Here is a 12,852-nt window from a genome sequence, read left to right as displayed (position 1 = left end):
ACTTCCGCTTCCTGCGCTCAGCCTCGCGCCCATTGGGGCGGTGCTGCTTCCTGGCGGGCCAGGATTGGCCAGAATGGCCGCCCCTCACGCCTCGGTGGGCGGGGTGAGGCGCGCGTGTGCGTGGGTCGGGCCGAGTGTGATGCTGCTCGGGAGCTTGGCCGGGGGAGGCCGGGCGGTGGCCGCCGCTGCCCGGCGTCCGGCAAGTACCAGCGGGTCGGGGGCCGGGGCTGGGCGCGTTCGGGAGGCCGGGGCCGGCAGGGACTGGAGACGTCCTGCTTTCCCCGCCTGCAGGGGACCGTGGCTGCCTGCCCTGGCTCCACGGGAAGGACCGCCCTGCACTGGACCCACCCGCTCAGCAGTGTCCCTTGCGCGCCCGCTGTGTGCGAGCCCTTTGGGGAAGCTGCGGTGAACAAGGAGCTGATGCTCCTCGCAAGAGTTAGAGGAAATGGATAAATAGAGTCAGGGCCGCGTCTGTCAGTGCTGAGGGCCCCAGACACAGTGGAGAGGGGAGGGGACCCTGGGCCGGGGCTGGGACCGGAGAACGGATAGGAAGCGGGAGGGCTGCCCTCGGAGCCTTTGGGGGATGACCTGGGGGAAAACAGGGATGAAGGGGCGGTGTCCGCAATCAGGCTGGTAGGACAGGGACGCGGCTGCGCTGGTTGGAGAGGGAGAAGCAGCTGTGTGGCCCGAGCTCACAGGCTCCCGCCCCGCCCCCATTCTGCCAAAGGAGCAGAGCGTTCTTAGCTGGAGGTGCCAAGGTACCCCCCACACCACCATCTGCTGGAGGGCGCACCCAGTGCCTGTACCCGAAGCCAGCATTTCTCACGAGTTGTGTGTTACAGCAGCCCTTATGTCCACTTTACAGAGGGAAAACTGAGTCTAGAGGTGAAGTAACTTGTATAAGGTCTCATGGGAAATGAGGGAGTGGAGAAGCACCTGGGGCCCCCTGCCAGTGACAGGGGCCGAAACTCCCCTGGAGCTGGGGGCAGGCAAGGCCTTACCAGCCTCTGTCTCCTTAGGGGCCACGGCGACTCTCCAGCTGGGGCCGGTGCCGAAGGCTTCCTGGAGGCAGCAGCACTCTTTACCAGCACTGTGCCCGGGTCCAAGCCCGGGAAGGCCACGGAGAGTTCGGGAAGGACCACGTGGAGGTGGGCTCTCAGTCCAGTGCGGAGGGCACCAGGCAGCACAAGTCCTCCTTGCCTGGCGGGGGCCCCTTGGAACCCCCGGTTCCCCTGCCCCCCGGGCTCGAACCCCCCACAAATTGCTGCATGAGTGGCTGCCCCAAGTGCGTGTGGGTGGAGTATGCGGGCGCGCTGCTGCGGCACTACCAGGATGGCGGGGAGCGGGCCCTGGCCGCCCTGGAGGAACACGTGGCTGACGAGAACCTCAAGGCCTTCCTCAGGATGGAGATCCAGCTCCGAGCGAGGAGTGGAGGCTGAGCTGGCTTGCCCACACCCGCACCCAGACAGGCCCCGGCCTGGCAGCTCCTTCCTCCTCGGGAAGCGACACGGAGCTTCATTCACAGCCCTTCACGAGGCTGGTGCCAGACAGGAGTAGGAAGAATTATTTATTGACCTCATCTGGGAATAAATAAGTTCTCTGTGGTGCTCAGACCGGAGGCTTCCGTGTTGTCGTTTGCGGGACTGACGTTGCGTCGTCACAGAAAGACGGTACAGGTTGCAATCGAACGTTCGTTGAGGGCCTACAGCTTTACCAACCCGTAAGGGTAACGTAAGCTCCATTCTTTTGAATAATTATGTGACGACGACCCCAGGAACCCCCTTCTGCCTCCCAGCGTCCCAGAAGTCCTGCGCCGAGGTCAGCTCTGGTTATTCTCAGTGCTGCAGCAGAGGGAGGGGCATCTGGTCCCTCAAAGCTGCTATTGGCAAGGCCTCTAGCAGGCATGAACGCCCGCGGGCAGCCTGGGAAGGGCCCCTTTGTTCCAGCTGCAGGGATCCTTGGGGAGATACCCATTCAGCCAGGGGGGAGGCGGTAGATACACCTCCGGGGCCTGAGCCTTCAGTCCTTCCAGCCCACTTAGCTCCGAGGATCGGGGCGATTGGCCAGGGCATCAGCCCTAGAATCAGCCTCCGGGAAACCAGCCTGGTCAGCTGCAGACCTGGCTGCTGGACCATCCAGCCCAGGTAGGACTTTGTCTTAGGGTCCTCACTGCCCACCTCTCCTGCTCACCGCCAGCATGGAAATTGTCCCACCTTCTCTCCCTCCCCCAGCATTTCCAAGCGCTGATATGAGCAGCCTGGACGAGGCAGGGATTAAAGGAATTTATGCCTGTTTTATCTCTTCTCATTTAAAGAAAAAGCTAAGATTGTACTAGAATTTCGTGAGAGGTTTGAGCTGATAGGTCTTCCCAGGTAGGGGCTTTAATGTAAAGCTAGTGTATCACATGGCGATGTGTGGGCCAGGGAGTGGGAGAAAAATGTGAGCCTAGTGAGACCCCTGTGGCTTAGGCTGTCTTTCTGAACAGCTGAGTGCCCTCCAGAAACAGGGTTTTGATTGGTTCAGAGAAACCTGATTTATGGTGACACATTTATTAGACTATATCTCAGAGCATCTAATTTAACTGCATCCTCACACAGATTGAAAAACGGCCCAGGAAGAGAAAGATTTTCCCGAGACAGCAGCATGGCAAAGCTTGGTGAGCTCTGGGCCTCTCAGAGACATAGAGGTTTTCTGTATTTTTCTCAACAATTCAGGTTTATGGGGTGCCTGGTGGCTCCGTCAGTTAAGCGACCGAAGCTTGGTTTTGGCTCAGGTTCTAGTCTCATGGCTTGTGAGATCAAACCCCACGTCAGCATCGGTGCTGACAGTGCAGAGTCTGCTGGGATTCTCTCCCTCTCTCTCTGCCTCTCCCCACTCTCTCAAAATAGAGTTTAAAAAAATCAGATTTATAGAGGTTTTTGTATACGTACCCGTGTAGGCACGTACGTACACCTCGAGTGCATGCTACTCAGTTGGCCTCGCTTCAGAGCTCAACAGTCCTAGCAGAGGCCTGTGTGATGTGAGCTGTCCCCATCAAGAAGCCACTGGCGTTGGCCCTGGCAGCGAACGTGGCAATCGTGCCAGGGCAGCATAACACCAGGCTTGCTGAGACGCATGCGGGTGTGGATCTCGTCCTTGTGCATCTGTTTGTTTCCCAGGTACTTCCCCATCTGTGACGTTCTGGCACTGGGCTAGCCGCCGGGGTCCAATAGAAATGTCTGCCCCACTCCGCTGTAACGTGCAAGACGGAGGTTAACACAAGCATTACTCAGGCGAACGACTCTGTAAGAGTGATGAAGGAAAGTTCCGGTTGCCATGAGGTCCTGTGAAATACGTATCCTGGTCTAGCCTGAGGGGTCACCCTAAGGAAGGGATCCTGGTGCGGAGCTCTGAAGAGGGAGCTAGGGGAATGAGGACAGGTGCAGAATACACCCACCGGAGGGGGCAGCCGGTGCAAAGGGGGAGAGCGAGGGGGAGGGATACAGATGAAGTCAGAGAAGTGGATAGTGGCCACACTACGCGGGACTTGGGGCCGTGAAGACAGTTTCTTTACAAGTCGGAGGATGGAAAGCGGGGGAGACCCAGGACAGCAGCCAGTTTCTTCTTCGCTTCAGAGATGAGCAGCTTCAGGAGAGGGTCTTGTCCGTCCCCAGCTGTTTGTGATCGCATCGTATCCCTTGTCCCGACCACATCCCTGGCTCATCCCTTGGGCCCCAGGCCACACCCGAGCCCCTTCCCTCCTCTCCCTGAATCCTTGGAGGTGGCGCCCTCCCTCTGCCCTTCCGAATGGCCCTGATGATCTCATTAGTGTAGCGTCAGGGGACGATCCTAATCGGTTTAGCCAGAGGCAGGATAAATTTCCAGCCGCACCCTGCCGAGGGAGACCTGGTCACTCACACCCATGGCCCCCTGAGACCTGCCCAGTGCGTGGTGAGTAGTGACCTTCCTGGTTGCCTTTCTTGGTGGCCACTTACCCAAGGGTGTTGGTGGGGATCTGCCCTGAGAATGGGGAGCTGGTGGGCTTTTTACCACCGCACTGAGGACTGGGTCTATGGGGGTCTGCCTGCTGTCCTATTCAGAGAGGTTGCCCAGCCAATGATTTTCAGCTCCCCCATGTCAAACAGTGGCTGCAGGCAGCCCCCAAGGCCAGCAATGGTCCGGGGACCTTGGGCCACACACTCCCAGCCAACTTGAGTGGGCATCAGCCACAGGCTGGGCTGGGGCCGGGGCAGCTGGGAGAGCTTAGACGGCGGTTTCCATGAGGCCAGCATCTGAGAGTAGGAGTTCGGTCTGGGCCAGGGCTGTGCACACCAGGCCCACGGCCTGGGACTGGGGAAGGGTCTGGCTGAGCCTACACCATCTAGGCTGTGAGGAGTGGGCATCACAGGGTCTGAGCAGCCTGGACCACCAGGCCCGCTGCCATGCACCTTGGACCCCGTGCACGTCCTCTTGGCATGGAGGCGGAATCTTAGGGAGGGAAGGTCCATGGTGGGGTTCCCCTGGTACCGGGTGCCCACACCCACCACCCAGCCTTCCTCGGGGTGGGCCCACCTGTCCTCGCCTGCCAGTCTCAGCCCTGGTGCTCTAGCAGGCAGCTGGCAGTGGCCCAAGGCTGGATTCAGGCACTGCAGCCCACAATACCAGGGATGGGTCCCAAGAGGCGGTGCCTGGGGTATCCAGTGCCAGGGGCTCCTGTCTGTGTCATGTGCTTAGCCCCAGAACCTTCCAGGCTCACAGTGGCCCTGAGGGATTAGGGTCTCCCTCTGGAGCTAATAGGCTTAGGGAAGCTGAGTCGCCCTTGAGCAGGGTCAGGGGGCTTAGGGCATCCAGGGAGAGGTTCTGCGGGAGGGGCAGAGGGGAGGTCACCCTACGCAGTGGGTTCAGGGACACCAGCAGGTGGCACTGGTGCCCAGAGCAGTCCCTCAGCACAGCGAGTGGCCGGGGGTGGGGTGGGGGGTGAAAGATTCTACTAGTTGAGAGAGGAAGCTGCTGGGGTGGAGGGGAGGGTTGCACAGCTGAGCTCTGGACTTGTTCTGAGACACGCCCCTCCCTGGCCAGCCTGCTGCCCTCCCTTTCTCAGTCGTTCTTCATTGACACTACTAGCTGCCTGGCATGCCACCGGGAATGAGACAGAGTGTCCCCACCCACCCGAGGGGGGTGCACCTGCAGAGCCACCCAGGACTCTCATTCCCTCTGCCTGACCCCAGCTGGAGCCCCACCTGGAGATGAGAGGGGGCTGTTGTCGGGGTCATGCCCAGGATCTCGTGTTTCAGGATTTCCTCTGTTCTTCTGGGTTGAGACCTGCAAGGGGGCTGACTGGGATCCCCTCCCCCCACCAGCCTGGTGTGCCCCCAGCCCACAGCGTGAGGAAGTCTAGAAGCCAGAGGTCTCCGTGGGGTCTCTGCCATCCTGGCCATGAACCTGGAGCCACCCAAGGCCGAGATCCGGTCGGCCACCAGGGTGATTGGGGGGCCTGTCACTCCCAGGAAAGGGCCCCCCAAATTTAAGCAGCGGCAAACCAGGCAGTTCAAGAGCAAGCCCCCCAAGAAAGGCGTCCAAGGGTAAGCAAGGCTTGGGGAGGGTCCCAGCCCCAGGCTACACAGGAAGGAGGCGGGGCTACACTTTGAGTGGGTGCTCAGCTGTCCTGTCCTGGCTGAGGGTGGTCCCATCGTCCTAATAGGGTGGGGTGGTTCTGGAGGGCCTGAGGGTCCCCCTCAGCATGGGGGTGCGGGAGGTCTCCGGGGCTCCTGTCCCCCTCTACCTGTTACTGCCAAATGGGTCTGGAGACTATGCTCACTGCCACCTAGGGATTCAGCCACAGGCCACCCACTGACGTGTGTCCCTGCACACACACTCACAGCCAGGGCACGCTGGGCAACTCAGGGGTCTGCGGTCAAGTGCATGAACACCCCCCCACACACCCCCACTCCTCTTTTCCTGGCCACTGGCCCTGACCACTCTGTCCTGTAGGTTTGGGGATGACATCCCTGGAATGGAAGGCCTGGGAACAGGTATGATGTCCTCGAGGGTCTTCCCAGGTCCCCCCCACTCCCCCACCTGTGGGCTTGCCTGCCGTCCCACCCTTCCTCTCCTTCCTCTGGCGGAAGCTTATCTAGGGCGCCGCCCCAAGCCTGTCCTTCATTCTCTGCCCCAATATCGAGCTTTAGACCTCCCGTTCGGTGGGTTTACTGTGGACTTGGAGGGGCTGGAAAGGCATGGGGAGCTCTTGCCGTCCCTCTCTCCACCTGGCCTGCTGCACCCACTGCCTTCCACCCGGCCCCCTCCGGCTGGCGTGCCCCGGTGGGGAGGGCTCTGCACCCAGGACTTCTCTCACCCCCTGAGGGGATGGTGGCCCCTGGGGCCATGACCCTCCTGGTCCCACCGTCCCTTCTCCTGCAGACATTACGGTCATCTGCCCATGGGAGGCCTTCAACCACCTGGAGCTGCACGAACTGGCCCAGTACGGCATCATCTAGCGCGAGAGCCTGACCCGGAGTCCCAGGGCCCTACCCCCTGCTGCCCGCTCCGACCCCTGGTCAGGATTCCTGTGAAGAAGCCCATCCCCCTGAGGGTGTCCGGATTGTCCAGTTTGTGTTTGGAGACCCTTGCAAGGTGACAACCTTGGGACCCTAGATGCTAGTTACCAGAAGCCTCCCGTCTCCCTGCAGGACATCTCGGGCCCGGTCAGGCCCTGCTTAACTTCCAGAGGCCCGCAGATCTTCTTTTAGGGCTGGAAAGCCAGGGCAGGGCTCCCAGAAATGTCCCTCACCCCCCGCTCCCGTCCTGCTATCTGGTGGTGAGGACAAGCCCCCCTCGCCAGTCCTTCCCGGCTGGTGCCCTTGGGTTGGTGGCTGGAGGGGGGGGGGGGCGGTGTCCCGGTGGCATCAGCAAGAGCGCGGCACCCCTCCAAACCCCTCACGCCAGCAGGAAACTTGACCTCCCCCCCACGGCCCGTGCTTGCTGTCCGTGTTGCAAAATAAAGTCAGCATGCCTCCCCTCGCTCGTCTAGAGTGTGCCGTGGTGCGGGCAGGGCCCAGAGGTGTGGGTCTCCGGCCGGAGTGCACGGGTACAGGTGCAGGGTGTTGGGGGCCGCAGGGGCCTGGCCGGGCTGAGGGGGAGGGACGCCCACGAGATGCTGAGCCTGGGTCTGTGGTGGCTGGGGGTACGCCCGGCGAGGCCAGACACGCTGGGGGGCAGGGCGTGCACGCCCGGCTGGCTGCTGGAGCCCACCCGCCAGGGGGTGGATGGGGCCCAGCCACAGCTCCTGCCGGGAGGAGGGACGCTTAGCCCTGCCCCACAGGTGAGGAAACAGGCGCAGATTGTGGAGTTTGCTCAGTGGCCCAGCCAGCCTGTCCTCGGTGGTCCGCGAAAGCTGGATGGGCGCCCGCCCGTGACCCGGCAGCTCCGCCCCTGACACCACACCCGGGGGAAGTGGGCGCATCTGCACACACACACACACACACACACACACACACACACACACACACCTGTGTGGAACTGTCCCCAGCAGCAGTCACCATCCGGAAGCCACCCAAGTGTGCGTCCACACAGGCCAGGTGCGTTAGCACGGTGCAGACGTGACTCTTGGGAAGGGCCCTCTGTGGTCCCGTTAACGTGAAAGGGTCACCGACGGTGATGAAGTGCGATCGGGGTGCCCGCAGCGAGGGGGCAGAGGAGTTGGCAGAGGCCGGCTCCTGACCTGGCGGCCGATCTGCAGGTGCTTAGCTAGGTAAGGGTTCCTCACGCTGCCCGCTTAACACCGGCGCTGTTTATTGTGTGGATGCTGCCTCTCGCCCAAGTTTACTCCCGCCTGGGCCCCACCTCAACCACCACAACGGGTGGGAAAGGGCGAGGTGACCCCAGAGGAGGGCAGGTACCCAGGCCGTGGTGAGAGAGTGAGGCATCAGGGCTGGGATCAAGACTGGGGGTCATAGGTGACATCCTAGGCAAAGCGTCAGAGGCGGGGTCAGAGTGGAGGTCAGAGGCAGGGTTTGGACGCAGGCATCAGAGGCGGTCGGAGGAGGAGGTTGGAGTTGGGGGCTTGGCAGCAGGATTTCATCCGGTCTCCATACCCCACACGCTCCCTGCCCGCCGGGTGGCTCTGCCTGGTGTCCCCGGAGGAGGCAGACAGCGGCCAGCAGCACCCACCAGGCTCAGCTTACGCTCGGGTCACACGGGGTTTGCCAGGGAGTAGGCAGTGCCCGACTCAGTGGTGGAGAACAAAAGTCCCCAAAAGATCGTGAAATCAGGGGGTGGCACAGGGACTCATGCTAGCAGGGCCTGACGGAACCGGGAAGGAGGCGGACGTGCTCTGCCCTCAGGGGAAGGGGGCCCCTGGGGGGCCGGAGGCACGGCCGGTGGAGGAGGCCAGGGCGTCTGGGATGCCGTAGGACACCTTCCCTGGGGGTCCTCCTGGGCTGTCAGCCCTGGGCCAGTTTGGCAGGGGCCGTTTCACGGAGTGTGAGGCGCGGGTGGACAAGGCCACCGTCCCCGCGGCTCTGGAGCTGTCCACCTCCCCCGGGCGGACGGCCAGGGCCCTCACCAGCTGGTTGACCAACAGGAGCTCCACCCCTTGGACCGCCACGACCACGATCGCGTAGGCACCTGCGGCCCGCACGTTCCTGCGCAGCCACCGCCGGAGAGGAGGGCCACAGCCCTCCAGGTGCACCACTCTCCGAGCGGCATCCTCGTCCAGGCGCAGGGCTCCAGAGCCACACTGGTCGTTGACAGAGACTCCGTCTTCCCCGGGGTGGACGCAGCAGGAGGCAGGAAGGCTGCAGGCCTGGACCCCCGGGGAGCTGCAGTTAAAGTACCTGTAAGGGCGGGCACGCCTGGGCGTCAGTCTGGAGGGCACACGCAGACACACAGATGCGTGCACACCCGCACACATACTTGTGCACACACAGTACCCAGGTTTCCGGAGCTTATCCCAGCACCCAGTAGTCCTGCGCACATGCAGGCACCTGTAAAATCTCGGCTAGAAGGGACGTGCTTGGTGACAGGGTTCAAGGGGAGACGAGCTCGTGAGGGGGGGAATGAAGACCGCCTCGCTCGGTGGGGGCTGCTGAGTTGGTCTGAACAGGCAGGACTGGAGGGGGCAGGTGGGCGGCAGCCTGCGGGGGGTCACAACGGGCAGTGAGGGGCAGCACTTGGGAGGAGCTCGCCGGGCGGGAGGAAGCTGCTCTCCTCACGGCCCCCGCCTCCAGGCAGCAGCCCAGCGTCCCCGGCCTTTGGGGTCCAGGGTCCTGGGCCTCCAGGTCACCCCCCTTGCCTTCCCTCACAGGCCTGCTCTCATCTCTCGGAAGAGTAGGCCTCACCAAGACAAGGACTCGAAAGCCGGCAGGATAGGTGGCAACGTGACCCCACAGGGCCCCGTCACCAATCCGAAGTCAGACACAGTCCGTGAGTGAGAACACCGGCATGGATGCTTCTGGATGCCTGGCATGTGTGAGTGACCGTTGGATACAGATGGCTGTTTTTCAAGCCTCTGTATGGCTCTGTCTCTCGTGGTCAGTTGTCCTCAGGCACAGTGTAAAAAATACACTACACCGTGTTCCTAAATCCATGCACACACAGACGCATGCTTGCACACGGACACCAGCGTGCACACGCTGTTGAGGGAGAACCGTGGAGTCCAGAGCCGTGTCCCCAAGTAACCTAAAGGTTATTTTCGTTTGACACCGAGATGTCCTGTACGATGACCTTCACAAAAACACCCCCAAAAGTGACTTTCTGACTCTGTTGGCTCGATCTCGGTCCACCTGGTCCTGGTCCAAGGAGAGGGAGCAGAAACACGGGCCCAAGAGCATGCACGTGCACATGTGTGTGCATACATGCAAGCGTGTCCACGTGGGCACGTGCATGAGGGTGCCCACGCGAGCGAGTGCGTGGCCTGGTCTGCTGGCCTCTGGGGACCGTCCCTCCCCCTTGGGCCCGGGACTCACAGGTTCCGCGTCCAGTCCCGGTAGGAAGACGCCCCGCAGCACTGCAGCCCAAGCTGGATTTGGTCAATAAGGAAGCGCAGGCCCGGGTCATCCTGATAGTGGGTGATGGCCGCACGCAGGGTGTGCTCCAGGCCATCCTGCAGTGGGCCCCAGAGGGCCACCAGCAGGGCACCCACCACGGCCTCCAGCAGCAGGAAGGCGACGAGACCCCCCGAGAAGCAGCGGAGCAGACAAGCGCTCTCACACAGGGCCCCCAGGCAGCCCGCCAGGCTCACCGCACTGACGGCCAGCCCCCCCAGTACCAGTCCCAGAATGGGGTCTTTGGGCAGGGCCGCCCCCCAGACGCTCCCCAGAGACCCCTTGACGGCCAAGCCCCAGAGCCCGATGGCCAGGGCCAGCAGACCAAGCAGAGAGAAGAGGAAGTTGAGCAGGAAGGTCAGGCACTTCAGGCAGCTGATTCCCAAGGGGAGGGAGGAGGCCGGGCCTCCCCCGGGGCCTGCCCTCCAGACCCGCTCCTCTTGGGGCACTGGACCTGGACGGCTTGAAGTGAGCGGCCCCTCCTGGCACCCGGGGTCCTGCAGAGGAGGGAGGGATGAACGGGGAGACTTCACCAGCACGATGCGATAACCAACAGGGAGGTAGCCTCCTCCTCGCGGCCAGGGGTCAGAGCCCGGCAGCGGGAAAGAGGCTGGACATTGCATAGAGAAGGGGGTGCTCAGAGACCCTCGGAGGCCGGAGACATGGTGGCCTCCGGGCTCGTCCCGCTCAGCTAGGCGGCAGAGGGGACGGTGAGGGCCTACCTCCTTTCGAACAAGGGCTGCCTGTACCCTGCCAGTTCACGGTCCAGACTGAGCAAGGGGATCCAGAGAAGCAGCCGTTCCACCAACACGCTCCTGCCCTTTATCTCCCCCCGCCCACCCGTGTGATGAAGGATGTGGGTCAGGCCCCTGACTTTCCCGCAGTGCAGGCTCGGGGCAGGTAGCCGGTTACCCCGGGTTTGGAAAAGTATCTGTGTGGGTTGGTCTGTACGTGCGGTGGAGAGAGGGGCTTCCCCACCCAGGCCAGGGGGGTGGGGGCCTGTCAGGCAGAAGGGCTGGCCCAGGGGACTGCCCTTTCTGCTCCCTCCTCTGAGACCAGCCCCAATGTCCCAGGATCTGCTGGGCTGGCCCCTCTGTCGGAGCACAGACGTGGTACCAGGCCTACAGCTGTAGGAGGCAGGCTCCCAGGGCAGGGAGAAGGGCGGCCTGAGACCAGGGCTCTGTGGGATTCAGGGCCCTCCAGCAGGACACTCAGCCACCCTCTGGGGCACTGGCCGGGCCAGGTGTGGACTGTTGGGAAGTGCTGACCCCTCCCCTGCCCCCACCTCTGACTCTGCATCAAAACCTCATCCGTTATGAACTTGGAGCTGAGGAGCAGAGAACTATTTATCAGCCCCTGAGACCCCAACAGTCAGTAGGAGCAAAAGGGCAGGTTGCTGGTACCAGGTTGTGGGCGGCAGGGGGGAGCGGGTGGAGGGGGGAAGGGGGCACCAGGGCGGGTAAGAAGGCCAAGAGGCTGGTGGGGGCGTAGTCACAGGTGGAGGTGGATGAGCAGGACAGGAGGGAGGTCCCGAAGGCCCCAGTGGGCACCGTCCCCCCGCTCCCGGAGCATGGATGCAGCCACGTCAAACACAAGGCAACAACACGAAACGTTTCGGAGCTGGAGCAAGGTGCGGGGTGATGGTCGGGTGCCTGATCAGTAACCCCCCATCCTAAACTTAGCTCCTCATGGGCGCCCACCTACTGGCCGGTCCGAGCACACACCGCAAGGCTCAGGGTGGGGGTGAACCCAGCCTGAGGTCCTCCCAAGAGCCTTGGTGGGGGGGGGGGTGGAGACACCTCCAATCCGGGGCTGAGGCCGACAGGGCGCTGGCTTACCTGGACCAGCAGGGGGCTCTTTTCCCCTTCCTCCATTCTCCAGCAGGACAGGTGAGCTGGGCCCCTGCCTGGCCTCTCTAGCTGGGACGCAGAGCTGGTGCCGTGTCCTCGGCCAGTCTGTGAGCCGTGCAGTCGGGGCCGGCTGAGTTGTGAACCGAGCCAGGAGGCCACAGTCATGACCAGATCATGTGAGGCATCACATTTTAGGGCTTAAGGCAGCCTCTGCTTGTTGAGACCGAGAGCCTCTGTGGATTCCCTGAGGCTCCATGCAGGCGTGATGTGGGTCGGCTGCCACCTCGTGGTGACCGCTGCAGGCCCCCAGGGTGGGCCTCGGCCTGGCAGGTCGGCTCCGTCAGTTCACCCAGGGAATCAGACCCGTGAACTGGTTCCCAGAAACAATCCTGGGAGACCCGCCAGCAGCTAGATGCCAGGTTATCCCCCCGATTCATTCACTGCAAGAACGAGGCGGTGTCCACTGGGCAGATCACGTCCCTCCTGGTTTTGAGGTACGTGGGCTCCCCACTCCCTCTGAGTTTGTCTTCTCAGGGGCAGGACTGTGTTCACCGTGTCCACTGGGCCCTAGAGCTTGGACGAACCCGGGCCACGCAGCTGCTGTGCAGACAGGGTGCTCTCTGGCCCCGTACTTCCTGGCCCCTCTCCCTGGCTTGGATGGCGGGGGGGAAGCAAGGCTCAGAGCAGATGCCCACCCGCTACCAGTGCTTTGACAACACGGCGCATATCTCTCCACACCTCCCTCCCTCCCTTGTGATGTGTGGGATTATGATACGAAGGTGAGTCCTTGGCTCGCGGGGATCTCTGGAAGTTGGGGGAGCACATGTTTCCATGGCAGGAGAAAGTTGGGGGGCCTCCTCCGGGGCAGGTATGCCACAGGCCCCGCTGTCTTCACCATCCTCTCCCCTGGTGTTTCTTGGCTGCTTTGGTTTGACATCCAAGCCCCCCCCCCCCCCCCCCCCCCCCCCCCCCGCCTTACA

At 62.6% G+C, this 12,852-nt stretch overlaps 3 protein-coding genes across 3 annotated transcripts; 2 read left to right on the top strand and 1 right to left on the bottom strand.

Annotated features, from left to right (window-relative positions):
• Positions 1–99: 99 nt before the first annotated feature.
• On the top strand, positions 100–1,613 carry OXLD1 (oxidoreductase like domain containing 1). The gene is made up of 2 exons (XM_042965514.1): positions 100–199; positions 1,020–1,613. The coding sequence occupies exons 1-2, from the start codon at positions 140–142 to the stop codon at positions 1,437–1,439; spliced, it is 480 nt and encodes a 159-aa protein (XP_042821448.1). The 5' UTR covers positions 100–139; the 3' UTR covers positions 1,440–1,613.
• An 84-nt stretch (positions 1,614–1,697) lies between these two features.
• Positions 1,698–6,771, top strand: PDE6G (phosphodiesterase 6G). Its single transcript, XM_015541750.2, has 5 exons — positions 1,698–1,731; positions 2,598–2,656; positions 5,340–5,561; positions 5,971–6,011; positions 6,400–6,771. Exons 3-5 carry the CDS (start codon positions 5,416–5,418, stop codon positions 6,474–6,476), a joined length of 264 nt encoding a protein of 87 aa, XP_015397236.1. The 5' UTR covers positions 1,698–1,731; positions 2,598–2,656; positions 5,340–5,415; the 3' UTR covers positions 6,477–6,771.
• Positions 6,772–7,753: 982 nt separating this feature from the next.
• Positions 7,754–12,801, bottom strand: TSPAN10 (tetraspanin 10). The gene is made up of 3 exons (XM_015541757.2): positions 11,861–12,801; positions 9,945–10,519; positions 7,754–8,813 (listed from the first exon to the last, which is right to left on the bottom strand). The coding sequence occupies exons 1-3, from the start codon at positions 12,035–12,037 to the stop codon at positions 8,318–8,320; spliced, it is 1,248 nt and encodes a 415-aa protein (XP_015397243.2). The 5' UTR covers positions 12,038–12,801; the 3' UTR covers positions 7,754–8,317.
• Positions 12,802–12,852: the final 51 nt, after the last annotated feature.

This window comes from Panthera tigris, chromosome E1, assembly GCF_018350195.1.
Source record: "Panthera tigris isolate Pti1 chromosome E1, P.tigris_Pti1_mat1.1, whole genome shotgun sequence".
NCBI lineage: Eukaryota > Metazoa > Chordata > Mammalia > Carnivora > Felidae > Panthera > Panthera tigris.
The sequence above is the reverse complement of the archived record's forward strand: the minus strand, read 5'-3'. Positions and strand labels throughout refer to the sequence as shown.

Coding starts and splice junctions, on each gene's coding strand:
- OXLD1 (XM_042965514.1), top strand. CDS start 140: ATGCTGCTCGGGAGCTTGGCCGGGGGAGGCCGGGCGGTGGCCGCCGCT. Junction 200..1,019: donor CCGCCGCTGCCCGGCGTCCG/GCAAGTACCAGC, acceptor CTGTCTCCTTAG/GGGCCACGGCGACTCTCCAG.
- PDE6G (XM_015541750.2), top strand. CDS start 5,416: ATGAACCTGGAGCCACCCAAGGCCGAGATCCGGTCGGCCACCAGGGTG. Junction 5,562..5,970: donor CCCAAGAAAGGCGTCCAAGG/GTAAGCAAGGCT, acceptor TCTGTCCTGTAG/GTTTGGGGATGACATCCCTG. Junction 6,012..6,399: donor AATGGAAGGCCTGGGAACAG/GTATGATGTCCT, acceptor CTTCTCCTGCAG/ACATTACGGTCATCTGCCCA.
- TSPAN10 (XM_015541757.2), bottom strand. CDS start 12,037: ATGACTGTGGCCTCCTGGCTCGGTTCACAACTCAGCCGGCCCCGACTG. Junction 10,520..11,860: donor AGAGCCCCCTGCTGGTCCAG/GTAAGCCAGCGC, acceptor CCTCCTCTGCAG/GACCCCGGGTGCCAGGAGGG. Junction 8,814..9,944: donor CGGGACTGGACGCGGAACCT/GTGAGTCCCGGG, acceptor CCGCCCTTACAG/GTACTTTAACTGCAGCTCCC.